Genomic DNA, 19,370 nt, shown 5'->3' with positions numbered 1-19,370 from the left:
AGAGACAAGGTGTTTCCGGTGTGTATCGACACTCGATTGCTTCAAAACAGACGAGAGGATGGTGCTTCACGCTCTGCACGTTTCCAAAAGCATGTTCAAGACAAATCTAGGTCGTCACACAGCAACAAAAGAAACCGTACAAATGAATTGCGTTTTAAAAGCTCAGTCTACTCTATATTCACATTGCTTGTCAAACATACCAATGTTTTAGACTCATACCACATTTGGATAAGAGCTGGGCAATACATACATATAAAGGCACTAGATATCATCTTATATTTGTGATATTGTAATATTATTAGTTTTGTCTTAACCTAGTTGTATAAGGCTATATTACAGAGAAGTGATATCATTTTCTAAATTAACCAGACTTGAAGCTTGACTATTATTGGATGTTCACCCACTTGATCATTTCATCCACATTGCTGGTGACTACTTAACAATTATAGATGTGTACAAATGTAATAAAGCATTCATTGTCAATCTTCAACATCTTCACAATATTGCTATGGACGTACTTGGTCAAAATAATGTAAGATGTAAGTTGGATCACTAAGACAGCCTTTTGCTGAATTTATTAAAGGGTTGCGCAAACTGAACTATCCTGTGCAGATGTCTGACCCTGCATCATGTTAAATTAATGACCCTTGGTTTGAGAGGGGTGGTCTGGTGTAAAATCCCTTCGAGCCGGTTCCCCCTTGGAGGTAAATGAGGTGATGGGTTCATCCATCTCTCTGGGTTTGACCAATGAGAGAGACAGAAACCCAGCAAGGCATCGGATGACTTAATTAAGTGACTTTCTATGTGTGCATGTGTCTGCTTCTGCGCATATGTGCGTGTGTGTGTGTGTGTGTGTGTGTGTGTGTGTGTGTGTGTGTGTGTGTGTGTGTGTGTGTGTGTACGTGTGTGTGTGTGTGTGTGTGTGTGTGTGTGTGTGTGTGTGTGTGTGTGTGTGTGTGTGTGTGTGTGTGTGTGTGTGTGTGTGTGTGTGTGTGTGTGTGTGTGTGTGTGTGTGTGTGTGTGTGTGCGTGTGCATGTGTGGTATCAGTCTGAGTCACGAGTGAGTCCCAACGGTCTGTCATGGCAGTGAGAGAATGCACATGATCTTTTGTCTCCTGCCTTGCTGTAAGAGGAGTCAGGTTTCTGGATCAATGAGAATCAATTGCAACCCGAGTTGCCGGAGTAATAAAAAAATATATAATCTAATCGGCAGTTTTTTCTATTTTGACTATTAAAAAAAAGAATAAAAATGGACCGACTCATTTGTGTAATTTGTAGATAGATGCTGCGCAAGATACATGACATGCTGCATTTTCTCCCTAACCCCTGCACCATTTGTAGGACTCTTTAATTCATAGCTGCAGGAACTTTCATTCACTGCAGACGGAGCCATTAAGAGAGAGAGGGACTCCAGACACTGCTGCACACTGGTGGTAATGGATTACTGATGTTATTATGGTTCAATAAGGCCTCTAAACAACATCCTCTGATCTACTGCAAGAAAAACAATTCTCAATGAGTGTGTGTGTGAAAGATACACATGTGTAGCCAGTGTAACTCCCAATCATTACCATTATTTCATCACACATGGGCCAAACCTTATGATACCACTCAGTGTCTTTTGTGTCAGGCTTGTTTTATGTTATTTTGCCTCCGTAACCAGTTTTCTAACCTGTTGGTTTATAAACTAGAAGGAATGTCTTTAAGTGAGCACATGATCAATCAATCAATCAATATCAATCAAACATCACTTCTTAAAGCACATAAGCAACAAGTATATCTTCATCACCACAGCAGCAGACACATCACATGAACTTGAAAGTGGAAAGCCTCCAAAAGAAAAAATTATCATCGATGATTTTAATGAGATATAACTTAACATGATAACAATAATCACAACATATATTCAAGGCATGAAAGTTGTGGGTACTATTTTGAAAGTCACATATTTTACTACAAGGCTATTTCAGTCTTTGGGGATAACAATTTGTAAAATCCTTATTGTATTCTCTTCTCTGTATATATGTGCAAAGAAAGCTCTGGCACTTAGCAACTATTTTCTCAATCAAAGTGATTAGCCACTAATGTTCTGAGGCAATCTGACATAAGCCTAAACATGGAGACCAAACCTGTCACTGTCCTGTCAGGTTTAAATGTCAAACTTAACCTGTTAAGCCCTGAGCCTGTTTTTCAGGTCTCAGGCTCGAAAATGACATTCCCAGAACAAATGACCATATCTTCCCTTCTAAAAGGGTTAAATTAATAATCTTTTTTCCCAAAGCAAGGTTACATCTGTGAGTTGGATGTAGAAGTGTCAGAATCAATATAGATGTTTTTATTTTAAAGTAAATTCAGATTGAACACAGTAAAACATTTTTAATTATAGTGTCCGTCCAAAAAAAAAAAAGTACTTAGTGAAAACCACCCTTGAATGATGGGATGGTAGACTAAAAGCTTTCGGAATCCAAACTACAACATATAATAAGTACCCTGTATGAAGACTGATGCAAAACAAGTGGAATTTGACCTTTTTAAGAGAGATTTAGCAAAAAAAAACACTTCTGGGGTAATTTGGGTGGATTTTCCATATCTCTGGCCCCCCTTGCTCGATTTTGCTAACCGTCAGAGCCAATGGAATCTAGGAGAACTCCCACATACTCCTTATTTGGTAATGTGTGTGTGTGTGACTGACGCATAGCCAAAACCAGAAGCTGCGATAACTCTGGTGGCTACCATTAGCAGCTAACTTTTACTCTCCGATTTTTACATAAAAATGGAATTATAGATTATAAAAAATGTTTTAGAATCCACAGAAACATTATCAACCTATGGATTAACCGATTCAGCCGCGTTTTTTCTCGTTTTAATGCCATTGAACCAGTCTTTTGATCAGATTGACAGCTACGGTGAGACGATCTCCTGTAAAAGCTCCGTAAAGGTACGTGTTGTGATGTCTGTGTTTGCTTCCCCTGTCGCGAGTTCGGATCACTCAGTGATGATACTATACCTAAATAATCTGTGGAACCTCAGCTTTAATCGGATATCTTGTATGTGCAGCTACGATAAGTAATAATCTTTTATCTTGAGTTCTGTGCCAAAGTGCGTTAGCATTTTTCACTCAGGGGTCATTTACACTGAACAAAAATATAAATCCAACACTTTTGTTTTTGCTCCCATTTTTCATGAGATGAACTCAAAGATCTAAAACATTTTCTATATACACAAAATAACCATTTATCTCAAATATTGTTCACAAATCTGAAAAAATCTGTGATAGTGAGCACTTCTCCTTTGCCGAGATAATTCATCCCACCTCACAGGTGTGGCATATCAAGATGCTGATTAGACAGCATGATTATTGCACAGGTGTGCCTTAGGCTGGCCACAATAAAAGGCCACTCTGAAACGTGCAGTTTTGCTTTATTGGGGGGTCTGGGGGGGTCCGAAAACCAGTCAGTATCTGGTGTGACCACCATTTGCCTCACGCATAGAGTTGATCAGGTTGTTGATTGTGGCCTGTGGAATGTGGGTCCACTCTTCTTCAATGGCTGTGCGAAGTTGCTGGATATTGGCAGGAACTGGAACACGCTGTCGTATACACCGATCCAGAGCATCCCAAACATGCTCAATGGGTGACATGTCCGGTGAGTATGCTGGCCATGCAAGAACTGGGATGTTTTCAGCGTCCAGGAATTGTGTACAAATCCTTGCAACATGGGGCCGTGCATTATCATGCTGCAACATGAGGTGATGGTCGTGGATGAATGGCACAACAATGGGCCTCAGGATCTCGTCACGGTATCTCTGTGCATTCACAATGCCATCAATAAAATGCACCTGTGTTCGTCATCCATAACATACGCCTGCCCATACCATAACCCCACCACCACCATGGGCCACTCGATTCACAACATTGACATCAGAAAACCGCTCACCCACACAACGCCACACACGCTGTCTGCCATCTGCCCTGAACAGTGAAAACCGGGATTCATCCGTGAAGAGATCACCTCTCCAACGTGCCAGACGCCATCGAATGTGAGCATTTGCCCACTCAAGTCGGTTACGACGACGAACCGGAGTCAGGTCGAGACCCCGATGAGGACGACGAGCATGCAGATGAGCTTCCCCGAGACGGTTTCTGACAGTTTGTGCAGAAATTCTTTGGTTATGCAAACAGATTGTTGCAGCAGCTGTCCGAGTGGCTGGTCTCAGACGATCTTGGAGGTGAACATGCTGGATGCGGAGGTCCTGGGCTGGTGTGGTTACACGTGGTCTGCGGTTGTGAGGCCGGTTGGATGTACTGCCAAATTCTCTGAAACGCCTTTGGAGAGTCAACCTGACTCCGGTTCGTCGTCGTAACCGACTTGAGTGGGCAAATGCTCACATTCGATGGCGTCTGGCACGTTGGAGAGGTGTTCTCTTCACGGATGAATCCCGGGTTTCACTGTTCAGGGCAGATGGCAGACAGCGTGTGTGGCGTTGTGTGGGTGAGCGGTTTTCTGATGTCAATGTTGTGAATCGAGTGGCCCATGGTGGTGGTGCTGTTATGGTATGGGCAGGCGTATGTTATGGATCCAATATCCAGCAACTTCGCACAGCCATTGAAGAGGAGTGGACCAACATTCCACAGGCCACAATCAACAACCTGATCAACTCTATGCGTGAGGCAAATGGTGGTCACACCACATACTGACTGGTTTTCGGACCCCCCCAGACCCCCCAATAAAGCAAAACTGCACGTTTCAGAGTGGCCTTTTATTGTGGCCAGCCTAAGGCACACCTGTGCAATAATCCTGCTGTCTAATCAGCATCTTGATATGCCACACCTGTGAGGTGGGATGGATTATCTCGACAAAGGAGAAGTGCTCACTATCACAGATTTTTTCAGATTTGTGAACAATATTTGAGAGAAATGGTTATTTTGTGTATATAGAAAATGTTTTAGATCTTTGAGTTCATCTAATGAAAAATGGGAGCAAAAACAAAAGTGTTGCATTTATATTTTTGTTCAGCTTCTTATGAGACTTGTGTTTTGTTTTGGTAAAAATGGTTTGTATCGTCAGTTAGCTGAGATTCTTCCCGTTAATCTGGTATAACACATTAAAGAGCCTGTGACACGGTTTTCCCCCATCATCCAAACCCATCAATTTGAGTACATATTGTCCCCTTGAAAACCGTTACTGAACTAATTTTGGATATTTGTACTTTGATAACCATTAATCTGCCTTCAATGTTGACAATTTTCTGGATCTTCTCGCGGATTCTTCAAGTCCCGCCAAATGATGGGTGACGTCATTGCGGGCACAGCGCTCCAGCTGCACCGTCCAGGATCCCAGCATCTGCATGTAAACCTTTATATATATACAGTCAGATGTAAACGCACGATGGTGCACACAGCAGCAAGCTCAGACAGCGATGACAGGTTAATGTTGAACGTGTCTGAGAGCTCATATGAGGCTGAAGGATCGGTTTATGTTGTATCTGTTAGAAGTTTAGGAATGAGGTGCGTCAATATGGGCGATCATATGGTCATGTAGCCAGTGGTGGAATGGGACTAAAAATCATCCCGGGACTCTCGACCGGCCCACTTCGGTACCGCTAGTAAATTGTCAACGGGGGGAGCGGGGGATGTAAAATACAAATATAATGTATAATGTCTGTGTCTTTGACATTAGCGCTGCTCGCCACCTGTGCCCTGTACTACGAAGCCAGTTCAACAGACTCTGGATATGTTTGAGTAACAAACAAACTAACAAACGAGATCTCGCTAAGCGGTCCTACGACGCTGGTTATCAACTCGGTAAATCAAGCCAGGGTTTCTCTCTCCAGCTGAGAGCGCGTTCACGTCTAAGACACGAGTGGATCTGACTTTAATTACATTTGTCTCGAGTGTTTCGTCAACATAATGTGTTAAATAATACTTCTGCATACAGTCTGTGACACTGTAAGTGTTGCACGGCCAGATGAGGCTGGAGAAGCTGACTCAGATAAGGAAATATATGATATATTATGATATTATATGATCGATGATCTGATTGATGATGTAATATGAATGATAAGTGCGACACGTCGGCGTCTTCTCTGCATACGGCAGTTTAAACTATATTTCCTTTATCCTGTAATATGACTTGAGAGATTTAAACTCCGCACACTGAGTTGATCTCTTTTCTATAGACGCCGGAGGCGGGCAGCGTCAGGTAAAATAAGTTATGTAGCCTTCTCAAACCTGAGCCTCACGCGCCGCCTATGGGGGATGTGCTAGTTACTTATCCGACCGGCCCACTTCGGTACCGGCCCATCGGGATTCGTCCCGAATCTGGCCAGTCCGCCACTGCACCCAGCCCACGTAAACTGTCAACGGGGGGAGCCTCGCTGCGGGGAAACGGTGGACCTAGTGTCCCGATCGGAGTGGGAATAATAATAATAATCCGTGCATTTTATCCATTAATTTCCCCAACATTGTGGTAAAAAAAACACACGTTTAATGCATGTTGTTGGTGTACTACAACTACAAAAAGCATCGGTGTGTTTTCTCATCAGTAAATGCAGACCGGCTCAAACAAACGATTTTTAATCATCATCCTCACTCATCATTTAATGTATCATATGTTCGCCGAATTGACATGAAAGCACTAATAAATGTAGTTTCATCCACTTGAGTTTATAACCACAAAAATAATCGATTTGTTTTTATATCACATCCGACGGGAGGAAATTCAGCAGCTCTCACTCCCGATTTTTAATCCTAATGTAATCATCATCTTCACCACGATCATTTATGTTTATGTCGCCGAATTGACATGAAAGCACTGACAAATATGAATATACTGTAGTCAACTTCATTAAAACGTTATTAACGTGCCTAAACTCAGTAATTCACCATTTCTACGCATGACACAACACACTTTGTCCGTGTTTGGCTCTCGAAGCGTTCCCGCATTGACGTCACTTCCGGCTTCCCCCAAAACTTCAAAATGAGTGAAGGAATTTCCCCGCGATGTTCGAAATTATTGATATTTAACGAAACGGTATCGCTTTTTCTTTTTTAAACTGATGGTTCGAGATTACTAGTAGCCCAATATTTCATTGCACAACAGTTGTTGGGATGGTGTCACAGGCTCTTTAATAGGTTCTTAAATATTAAGATGCCCTGAGACACAGTGTCGTGTCGCGGGGGCTTTGGGGCTTAACAGGTTTTAAGGGCCTTTTCCTCCATTTGTTACCCAGTCCGTTGTTGTTTCCAGCATGCATCTGTTTATTCCACAGTTAGCCCCCTTCCTATTTGCCACCCACAGTGCCGGTAGACAGCAGTGTGTGCACTGTGTGTGGCAGGCCCAAATATACCCACTTTTCCCAGCACTGCCTCTGTCTAAACAACAGGTGTACCAGTTACTCACACAATCATTGACCCCACACAAACACACACACCTACGCCACACATGTCAACAGATACAAAAAAACACTGAAAGGTTGGAAAACAGCGCAAGGATGGTTCTTTTTGTAATTTGTCCTACCTGGTTGTTGACATAATCCTGAACACATCAGCAGAAATGTGAAAAAGGAAGAGAAAAAAAACAGTCATACTGAGAAGTATGCAAACTGTCTGTGTGTAGTGAAAGTACAATGTGGTAAGACTAGCAAATCCTATTATTCTAGTCTTTATTCTTACTCAATAAAAGTAAAGTGGGCCTGTCAAGGGCTCCATTCAGTCACTTAACAATGACCAGCGTACAGTACATGCCATGGAACTGTGATCTCTTCTAAGGGATGTTCTCCTACTGCCAAATATGTATTTAGTTCATCCTGCCCTCAAATCTTGCTTAAATTAAATGAAGGACTAATATAATTATCCTTTCTTTTTTTGAGGACATTCACAATCTCCCACTTGTTTTGTTCCTTCTTTGTGCAGTGCAAGCACACCAGAGCAGTTACATACAAATGGGGCAGGATTAGGCTATGCTGAAGGCAAAACATGTTATTTTAAACAGTGGAATAATGACTGAGAAGCTACAGACCCACATAGAGTAGGGTCGGCAAAGGACACTTGCATCTATGAGATGGGAAAAGTGTGTGTGTGTGTTCATATGTGTGTGGGTGCACGCGTGTGTGTAAGCAAACTGAAGTGTGTGTGCGCCTTAGTGAATGTGTGTCGCAAAGCGTGGTTTCTAGTGCATCAAATGGAGGGAAACTCCACACACAGACACACACAAAGAAGGACACACACACACACACACACACACACACACACACACACACACACACACACAATCTCTTTGAGAAGCACTTAAGAATAATTTGTACCACTGGGAAATACAAAAAATGCCAAAATTGATTTTGCATTTTCAAAATGTTAAATTTTATAACAGAAAACGCAGAACTTGATCAGACAACATAGACCTTTGCATGTGTAGACCACGCTCTGGTAGTAAGCACTAGCAGGAGGACACTTCCCAACCTGTTTCATCTGCTAAGAATGAAAGCACTAATGAGTAAAGATGTCAGCAGGGATCTGAAAAACGGACTTTTGGACATCATCAAATTCTACTAATAAAATTGATCAAATATATCCAGTTGTGAATGCCCAGAAAAAGCTATTGTGTCAAGTGACATAAACTCTGTAAAAGTAACAAGCATTGGCATTAAACCCTCATTGTACAGTGCTACTTGTTTTGGCGTCACTCTTACCGTGTTGTAGCCGGAGGGTTCTTGGCCGTCTGTGATGACTTCTCGTTCCCCCCTAGGGTTCACCCTCCTAAAGCGCCGTCTGGACCTCCGTTGGGATCCTTCTCTTTGCAGAAAACCGTCGTCCCCCTCACTGCCGTTATCCACCTGCAATACACAGTCAACAGCCTCCTCAGAACAGTAGCTTCTACGGGATTCGCACCCACAACCTTCACGAGCATGGAGACACCTGGAGGACTGATCCTCACAGTTTGAGACCTGAGAGCACGGCTCAGAGATGCTTCTTTTAAATGGATCAGGCTTTGGGTTCTTAGGAATGGAGTTTTGCTTTTTTAATTCCAATGTCTGGTTCTCGATTTCTGATTTCTGTTTGTTATAATCCAAGTTTTGTGTTTTAGAATCCGTTAAGTCTTGAAAAGAGTTGTGATCCTTGTGGTTGTTCCCTTCCTTTGCCCCTGGCTCTGCTTCATTCCCTGAAACTTCTGAGATCTGGCCCTGCTCTTCTGCTGGCTCCTGGTTGAACATCCAGTTCTTCCAGAGCGCAGAGAGCCGGTGCCAGCGGAGCACACTCATCCGGACGCAAGCACGGTATCAGAATAACACATAAAAACAGGAAATACCACGGGAGGGGAGAAACTAAAAACAGCAGGGGAACACTACGAAAAGATGAATAGAAGGGTTGCGTCCAAATACATTTTAAAAAAGGTCTAAAATCCTGAGGGGGACCTGTGACACTAAATCCTTTGAGGCTAGCATCCACAAAGAAAGGGAAAAACCAAGTGGATAAACTTCAGCGAGAGTTGTCTTCTTCTGAGAGCCGGAGAGTTCAAGACGAAGTTCAGCTGCTCAACACGTTGCATACTGACAGACTCTCTCTCATCTCTCTCTCTCCTCTCTCTCTCTCTCTCTCTCTCTCTCTCTCTCTCTCTCTCCTCTCTCTCTCTCTCTCTCTCCTCTCTCTCTCTCTCTCTCTCTCTCTCTCTCTCTCTCTCTCTCTCTCTCTCTCTCTCTCTCTCTCTCTCTCTCTCTCTCTGAGACACGCGCACAGAGATACACTGAGCCCACAGTTTCCTTCAGGAAACCGTAATACATAAATATCCTCCCAGGCAGAAAAAGAACAGCACATAACACAGATTCCGGCCATACAATTCATTCCCCCATAGGCTCTTTGTGCTGGTCTGTTGTCGCGGTAGGAATTTGTTTACTCTCTCCATTGCATTATAATTGAATGTTTAAATAACAGTTTTGTGCTTGATTGAGCAAAAAACTTGATATCCAAACTCTAAAGCTTCAAGTTATGCCTTTTTCTTTAATGTTATTTTCTTTTAAAAAGACATCTGTGTTTTTTTGTCACTGACACTGCAACAATGAATCTCAACAGATGCTGAAATATATGTCGCCTAGTCTCACATTCCTCTACCTTGTCAAAACCTGGTGCCTACGTTACCCATAATGCAGCTCATATTCAGGTGTGTTATGCTAGCAGTGGCTAAGTGGTGCTACTAACTCAAGAGGAGGTGAGTTAGTAGCTGTCTTGTATTGGTGTTTTATCGTATGTTTTATCCTATGTATTACCTGCTGTTGTTTTATGCCTTTTATTCTACATGTTATAGTTGCACTGTGAATTGTGTCCTGTACTGTAAAGCACTTTGTACATCCGTGTTGAGAAGGGTGCTATATAAATAAAGTGTCACGTACTTACTTAATGTTGCCTGCAACCCTCTCACTTCTTTCGAACTCCACATTTGCAAGTCAAGTTGTTAGCCCTAACCAGCATAGCCTCAAGTGGCATGACTTTAATTGCATCTGTTGATTTATTGCAACATATTTTCTTTGTTGGTTGTACTTGTGTCCATTAACAGATGCAGCATTCTGTTGCTATTATATCCGAGACCACACTGTGTAAATCATGTACAAAGTTACCCACGTGTCAGCCTAAAGTCACCTCTTCTCGCTTAACACTTTGCGGCCTTCTGTTGAGTTATTCCACGCCTGCCCACAATATTGATTTGATAATTCAGCGCCTTTTAACAAGTGTGCTCTATGTTTCTGTTTGTTGTCCAGCCTTTCAGTTTGTCAAGCTTTCTGGCAGTATGCTGACACTATGAGAGGCCAAGAGAGAAAGAAACAAATGGGGTCCATGTGGTGGTGTTTGAATATTTGTACCCTCTTTCAGGGTGTTTCTCAATGTCGAGTAGTGTTGCACGGTGTACCGATACTTGAAAGGTACTGCGATACCCTCCCGTTAAAAACGTTACGATTCCTCCGTTTCATTAGTATCGGTACTTTAAGAATGACGGGGAAAAGTACTCCGGTGAGAAAGCGCCGTTTTAATAAGAGCTGTGTGTGTTCAGCGCTCTGCTTCCACTCCCTGCACTGCAGCCGTGCCTGCAGTCCCGCCCCTCTCAAGCGCGCGCTAGCTGCCAGAGCATGTGAGAAAGCGAGAAGCATGGCTGCAAGTGGGAGTGCAACTGCCGCTGCGCCTCAACTTGTTGACAAAAAAGACGCCAGAAGCTACATTTGGAAGTATTTTAGCTATATCTCTGACAGTGAGGGCAAGCCTACGGACACCACGAGGCCTGTCTGTAAGAAATGTTTTAGATCCCTGCAAACCAAGGGAGCCAACACATCAAACTTCGCTAAGCACCTCACCAACCGCCATCCAGACAGGTTAGCGAATGTGATAGATAACATAATTAAATCTAAGTCAAACCAGTGTAATTTATTTTGTGACAAATGAACAATTTCGTAGTTTGCCGAGGCAATTAATGGCAATGATAACCGTCTAATATGGCTATCTTTTTAGCTAACTTACCAATGTGGTTATGGTTCTGGTGTGAAATAAAACACAATAATTACATTTAAGACTGTTTCCCTGTTTTTAAGAAAAGTATCGAAAAATATTCGGAATCGCAATTATTGACTTGGTATCGGAATCGAAACCAAAATGTTGGTATCGTGACAACACTAATGTCGAGTACGCTTGCTTGGTAGCACATCGTCTTCCGAGCGTCTTGCTTCAGAGGCGAGGCCAGAATACTTCCTGGCATTCGGAAAACAAAGAGTGGAACAGGCGAGCAAGTGTGCGTCATATGAGAGGCCCCGCCTTACATTTTCCACCACAGATTTGGGGAAATTGGTCCGTGCGCTAAGCATTGTGGGATTTTAAGACCGCGGAGTCTACACATGTGCAGCCTTGAAATTTCTCCAAATGAAGTACGCCGGGCTCGGTAGAATTCCAAGTATGCTGGATATTGGAACAGTACTTCGGCGGCACTCGATGACGTAGTATGCTTGAAATAGTGGCTCTGGAGCAGCTTTACTCGAGATGGAGAAACACCCTCTGTCTCTGTCTGTTACTTATCTTCACTTTCCAGCTCCTTATCGTTATCATTTTACTTCCCTCTTACTACCACACTCTTCATTTGCAACCGTGTCACGTAATGTGCTTTGAGCTATACTTGCTAGTTGCTAAATTGCAACAATTAGCACTCCAAGTGTTCATGCATTTATTCATGTACTCTGCCTGTGAATAATTAGTATCAGAAATAAATTGAGTGGATCTATTTCACAATCCTGCATTGTTCTCACAACTGATAAAGTTTCATCATCCATGAAAAGTTGTGAGCAGAAGTAACTACTGTGTGCATATGATGAGATGATGGTAAAAGCTGACAATGTATGCTCTCTATCTTCCTGTTGTCCTACATGAAACACATAATAACACCTACGATACCTAAAAAAACGTGTCGTTCTATCTCTCAAAGGCAAGCTTCACAGAGCTGTTTGATTGAAAAAAATCTTGCACATTGATTAGAAAGCGGCTGAAACGTAAAACACGAGACAGGGGATGGACTGAAAGATTTTCTGTCACTGTTGAAATGGGACTCAATAGCTGCCATGGGTTGATATAGACAGAGAAACAAGCATGTGTGAGGAAGGTCTGCTGCGTCAACAGAATCATTACTGCATTGTGGGTAGTTTAGCTGGAATGGACTCAAACAGATGCATAAAGGGTAGTTCAGCTATAAAATACCAAGTAAGTTGTAAAAGAAACGTCTTGGTATTGTTGTGTCCCTTTTGAAGGCAAAACATGTCTCTTTTTAAGAACCCTCACGAAACAGGCAGCCTGAAGTTAATCGACAGGAAATTCTGGAAGGCAAAGTAAAACATTTCCCAGACTTCTATGTCTATCCTGTCAATATAGCCATATTTTGTTTCTCTCACTATGTACTATATGTGCCTCTCTGGCTTCTTGACTGAATAGAAACCCCATTTACCCCGTGACCACCAGAGTACTTTCAGCCATTGAGGAGCCTTGCCTCTATGATTCTGACTGACTGTCACAGCCATAATGTGTCCATATTTCCTGTTTCCATTTCAATGTGTTTGTGTGACTAACTTCCCATCTACTCATCAGTCAGTTTACATTCCTCTCATCTATCTGATGGTTTGCGTTCCTTTGTGCATCACCCTCTTTGGCCAACTCATTTTTGCCCAATTCATTCATTTCTTACTCTCTTCTTCCCACTTGCTTTCATTCCCCTGCATTCCAAACAAACAACCCCGCCCTCTCAGTATGTGAATGTCACCCCTGTCCATCCTGTGACCAGAGTCATGACGATAGCCACAGATTACACTGCCTATACTATTCCCATGGCCCTAATTAGCTGATTGACTGCAATGCGGTGTGACTAGACGAGTCCCTCTGCTCGTGTGTGTTTATGCATTCATCTGAAACAGTGTGTGAGCGTGTGTGTAAATGTGTGTGTGTAAGCAAGTACATGTTTTCTGTCTTCTCAATATCTTTTATCATCTTATGTCCTAATAAAACATCCGCCATTCATCCAGTGCCATGGTATGTTCTTTTTTGATTTGATCGAATATGTGCTTCTGTTTTCTGTCAGTATAACTTTTACAATTTAGGCTGACCACCCAGATTTTCTCCTGTTCATTCCACACAAGCCGCTGCTGCCTGCAACCTTAAACTCATCAGCTACTGTGCGTCAGAAGGATTTTCTCTGGGAAGATTCAACTGGCAGCAGAATCCAGAACTTTCATTCACTGTATTTATGTTTGGCAATTACTTTTCACATCTGTCATGAATGGGATTTCATTGTATTTTGTGTTGCGGATTGATACCCAATAATGTCCTACTTGCATCAACCCCTCATATAGTCACAAGCAGAACATAGTGTATGAATATCCTAGGTGACATCATTTGTTAGCTTTGAAAAAGAAAAACATGACCATGGACACATAGAGACATACGAAGTCCAGCCTGCTTTTAATGCCAGAAACTGTAAATACTTATATGAGAGATTTGTCTTGGAAAACTGGCAACAAAAATGTGCCCAGCTTTGTGTATAGCACACATCTGTCTAAATGTAGATGAGGTAGTCAAAAGCCAATTTTAAAGACTTGTATTTTGTATTATTATCAGTATTACTATTGCATTTATCATTACCCTCCACAGCTGATGACAAATAGTGCGGTACGTCTGTGGATCTCCATTGTCCATTTGAACATTGCACATTGTTAAGACTGTGCACATTCTTTATTGAACTTTTTTAAATGTCTTTCTCTGCTTTTTAAATGATTGTCATATTTTCACTTCACTTCACTTTGTATTTGTATTATATTGCACCACAACACTAAAGCAATTTTGTGAAAAAATATTTTCTGGTTCGATAATTTGGAAGCTTTAGTGTTGTATACCCATTTATTTACTGAGTCTTGACACTCCAGATCCACACCACATACTGTTACAAATGTACAACACAAGCATATGATGGATATCAACAACAACAATAACCCTTTACATCATCTCATTTCCTGGTTCTCAGACAAAAATGCAAACACCTGGGAACAGACATGCCCGTATGTGAAGACCAAGGGTGTTTCTCAATGTCGAGGACGCTTGCTTGGTAGCACATGTCTTCCGAGTCACTTTCTTCAGAAGCGAGGCAAGAATCCTTCCTAGCCTCGGAAAATGAAGAATTGTGGAACAGGCTAACAGGTGTGCGTCATATGCGAGGCCCCGCCTTAAATGGAGCGCGATTTCCGCCTAAGATTTGGAAATGGGTCCGTGCGCAAAGCATTGTGGGGATTTTAAGACCACGGAGTCTACACATGTGCCGCCTCGAAATGTCTCGCTACGAAGTACGCCGGCCTCGGTAGAATTCCAAGTATGCTGGACATTGGAACAGGCCTTCGGCGGCACTCGATGACGTAGTATGCTTGAAATAGTGGCTTCATAGTGAAAGCAGCCTTCCTTGAAATTGAGAAACACCCCAAGACCCCGAAAACACCTCATGTTCTCCATAAGGCTCTGATCAGCTGATCCACTTTGTCTTTTTCTACTAAAGCACTCACTCCTCCCCTCCAAATCACCACCAACATCTCTCTTCAAGGACGACACACAGGAATGGTTTGGATTCTGGGCACACCAGGCACGCACAACATATTCAAATCTATTCCCTCAGCAACAAATGTGTCTTTTTTTATTAAAAATCATTGTATCCTTTATTCCCCAGGATAACTGTTAAATGTTGCTGCAAACCCCAGCTTCACATTCACACAGTATCACTAAATCATACCTGAGATTGTCAGCACCACCACTCCCTTTTACTGTCGCAATAGCCTCTGAATGGACCCACATGGGAAGTTAAGGATTACGAGCCGTGATGAAAGGGCAGCTCCCTCACTATTAAAACACTTCTTCACTGCCAGCATTTTACAAGACATGTATGTTCTGATGTCCCTGAAACTACTGGGTGGATTCTGCAGTCCTGACTGGTCAAACACAAGCCTCGAGGCTCCTAAAACCTTAATATGGAATTAATTCACTCAGTAAGCAAGCAATGACATTTATGGACCGTCATGTTTATTGATGTTTGAGCAAATATAGACTTTCAATAAGTCCCTTACTACTTTTGCACGTCTCCTTTCCAACATCTCCAGTCAAGCAACAGCAAACGAAGATGCAATGACTGTACTAGTTTGGGCTTTGTTACTGCTTGGTTATCAATTCTAATTTATGAACTGTCCTTTAGATGTTGTAGTTACTAGTTATGCAAGGAGTGAAGGGGCATTCCTGAGTTTGGTTAAATTAGCTCCTTGTTTCCTGGAACTGTCTGATCAGACAGAAAGTGCCATTGACTGATGAGGGGAGAGTGTTACTTATTTACTTTCCCAGAGTTCCTTTTCTTTCCTTCTAAGATATAAATGCCCTTTTATGCAACTGCTACATTGACTTCCTGCCCCCCTTTCTTTCTGTCTTTCTTTAAACATATGTGAGTGTCGTTACTTTGCTTGATAATGAATTATATTGCAAAAAGCTGGACACACAATACAAAAATATGATGAGTGTATTGCAATCATAATCATCAAAAAACAAGAAAAAGGAACAGGTTTGACATTTAGGGAATCACTTTCTTGTTGCATGAGAAGTTCTAAATCACCCAAATGTCTATATATAAAAATATAAATCTAATGCTAGCTAACTTAGCTTGGGGCAAAGACTGTAAATGGGGGGAAACAGCTAGCCTGCTCCGTTTAAAGAAGCCTCTAAAACAGCTAATCTAGAGCAAAATCATTTCTATTGATCGGGTTTATTGAGTCTGTACAAAAAACTAATTTTAAAGATAACACGACAACCACTGTGACATAACAACATCTTGCTTTTAATCTTTGGTGTAAAAGAGAATTCCCCAAAATGTCATACTTTTTGATGTTTTAAAAAGGAGCAATTGTTTAATTGTCTAGATTCAACATAACTGTATGAACTAAGCCTACAATACCCACATTGGTACAAAATGTCCTACACAAGATCCTCATGTTTCTTCTTTACAGAAAAAATGTCTACGTGTAAAAAAGGGATATTTTCTGAGTAAAAGACTGCCTGAAGCACTTCATATGGAAACTCTCAGAGGGAAAGAGGGAAAATCATTATTATGTTGTAACAAGAAGTGACAGGAAGAGGTAAGCCTGACATTCATTTTAAATGAAAACATTGCACATTATTGCCTTAGTTTAAAGTGACAGAGCGCCTGTCTAAGAATGATAAGGTTTCATCATTGTTCCCCTGGCTACAATAATGACAGTCAGTAAGTCTGTGCAGTCATAGCAAAAGAAAGCTCCGAAGATGGCATCTCTAAAATATCTGTGTAAAAACGTGTAGGAGGTTTTCTGTACAGTCTTAGACTCATTTGAACCCGCTCTTAAAGGTCAAATGGACAGGTATCATTCAGGAAGCCACAAGGTAAAATCTGTTCTCTATGTTATAACATCCATGGAAATGGTGCTGCCTGCTGCTTTTTATAAAAAACGTGTACCGTCTGATCCCTGGAGTCCCTGAGACACAGAGACTCAGGAGAGGGTAGACACGACAGGAACAGGGAGGACATTTAGGAAGAGACAGGGACTTTGTTAGCACTGCAGCCTTGTGGAGGCAGATAGAAACACTACATTTGCATATGCAAATATTGCAAGCGGGAAGAGTACTTTTAGATATTCTCGGAAATTGAAGGGTGCTTTTTAAAAAAGAATTCTTATAAAAATGTGCAATTTGTGTTGGTAAATATCTACTTAAAAACAACACTGTAACAGGAACGTGTGAAACATAACTTTCCTACTATTGCTGTTAAAACAAATGTTAAATGTAAAAGCTACCATTAGATTAGGAAAAGTATAAGAATATCTGATGTTGTTGGATAAACTGAGATTCCATTTTCTAAAGGAGACTTGCAGGCCTAGGAACATCAAGGCTACAACAAACCCATAATGCATCACTCTCTGTAACAGCTGGTGGTTTTTACCCATTATTTGATAGGTAGCAGTGAATGCATGATTAGTCAAATTCATAAACATTTGCATTACATCCCCATTTTTTTCAAATGAACTTACATTGTGCCTCACCACAGCATCTGGCACTATATCGGACAGGGCTACTATGCTAAATTGCTTTAATGAGCATTTTGTGTCCTGTGGTTCTCTATTTGATTCTGTGACTAACTCTGCTTCTGTAAACACCACAGTCTGTGACTCTGAACAACGTGGTCTGGAAAACCCTTTCAGTTTTACCCCTTTTACTGTTGATGTTGTTCATGAAGCTTTAACCAAGTTAGATCCTAGGAAACCAGCTGTCCCGGACAACGTAGAACCTTTCTTTTTAAAGATAGCTGCAGATTTTATTGCTCCACGTCTCACTACTCTTTTTAACCTCTCCCTCAGCACTAACACAATTCCAAAATTGTGGAAGTCAGCGTATGTCCTGCCTTTGCTAAAAGGAGGGGAGGCCACCTTATTAAATAACTATAGGCCAATCTCTAAGTTGTCAGTTCTGGCTAAGGTTCTTGAACGCCTAGTGAGTGAACAGGTAAAGGTGTTTTTATGTACAAATGACATCCTGTCTAAACATCAGTCAGGATTCAGAAAGAAACACAGCACCATCACTGCCACAATGAAAGTGGTGAATGAGTTGTGCAGCTATATTTATTGACCTTTCAAAAGCGTTTGACACCGTCGATCATCACATTTTAAAGCAGAGGCTAGCCAGTATAGGCATGTCCAGCCATGCAGTGGGGTGGTTTGTGAACTACCTCTCTGAAAGGTCCCAATGTGTTCATTTTGATGGGCTGTCTTCTGAGTGGTTGAACATTGCTAATGGTGTTCCTCAAGGTTCTGTTTTAGGTCCACTTTTATTCTCCATCTACATCAACAGTTTAGGTGAAAATGTGGATGAAGCTAACTTTACATTTTTATGCGGATGATACTGTGATGTATTGTGCCGGTCCCACCATTAAGGAGGCTGGTGTTAAATTACAGGCTGTTTTTAACATTATTCAGACTCAGCTCTCTGAACTAAAGCTTCTTTTAAATGTGGATAAAACCAAGGTAATGCTCTTTTCTAAAGCTAAAAAGACACCAGAGCCTGTTTTAGATATTGTAACTACGCAAGGAATAAAACTTGAAGTGGTTACCTGTTACAAATACCTTGGTATCTGGCTTGATGATTGTCTCTCTTTTAAACTTCATGTCAATAACCTGCTAAAAAAACTGAGGGTTAGGCTAGGGTTCTTCTACAGGAACAAGTCCTGTTTCTCGCTTGAGGCCAGGAAAAGGCTAGTCACTGTGACCTTTTTACCTGTGCTGGACTATGGGGATCTGGTCTATATGAATGCACCTGCACATTGCCTGGTCAAGTTAGATGCTGCGTATCACAGCGCACTGAGATTTGTGACAAACTGTAAAGCATTAACCCATCACTGTACCCTGTATGCAAGGGCTGGTTTGCTTTCACTAACTGTACGGAGGCTCAGTCACTGGTACATTTTTATATACAAAGCCATGCTAGGGAAACTTCCATCTTATATCTGCTCCCTGATCTCACGGAGAATTGTAAGTGGCTACTGCCTGAGATCGAATGCAGTGGTTTTATTAAATGTACCAACTGCTAGGACTGTCTTAGGGAAGACAGCTTTTAGATGCGCAGCTCCTCTGTCTTGGAATAGTCTGCAAATTAAATGGAAACTGAACAATCTGGTGCCACTAAATGTTTTTAAAGCTCGGTTGGATGCTACTCAATCGGAAGCTATTGGTAGCTGTTTATGTGGATAATTATGTAAATGATGCTGTATGATGTCCTTTTGTTGTTCTGTTTATGCTTTTATGTTTCATGTGGA

At 41.7% G+C, this 19,370-nt stretch overlaps 1 protein-coding gene across 7 annotated transcripts in view; it reads right to left on the bottom strand.

The window, feature by feature from the left end:
• Positions 1-19,370, bottom strand: part of LOC117458269 (rap guanine nucleotide exchange factor 6-like) — a 162,377-nt gene that overhangs the window by 85,268 nt on the left and 57,739 nt on the right. For 4 of the 7 annotated variants that reach the window (XM_034098636.2, XM_034098639.2, XM_034098637.2 and 1 more), the window contains exon 6: positions 8,689-8,832. In XM_034098636.2, the coding sequence (XP_033954527.1) occupies positions 8,689-8,832 (144 nt within the window). Of the gene's footprint in view, positions 1-8,688; positions 9,495-19,370 lie in introns of those variants that run through there. The other 3 variants (XM_034098634.2, XM_071205561.1, XM_071205560.1) reach the window with 1 other exon arrangement.

Source organism: Pseudochaenichthys georgianus, chromosome 14, assembly GCF_902827115.2.
Source record: "Pseudochaenichthys georgianus chromosome 14, fPseGeo1.2, whole genome shotgun sequence".
Classification (NCBI taxonomy): Eukaryota; Metazoa; Chordata; class Actinopteri; order Perciformes; family Channichthyidae; genus Pseudochaenichthys; species Pseudochaenichthys georgianus.
The sequence above is the reverse complement of the archived record's forward strand: the minus strand, read 5'-3'. Positions and strand labels throughout refer to the sequence as shown.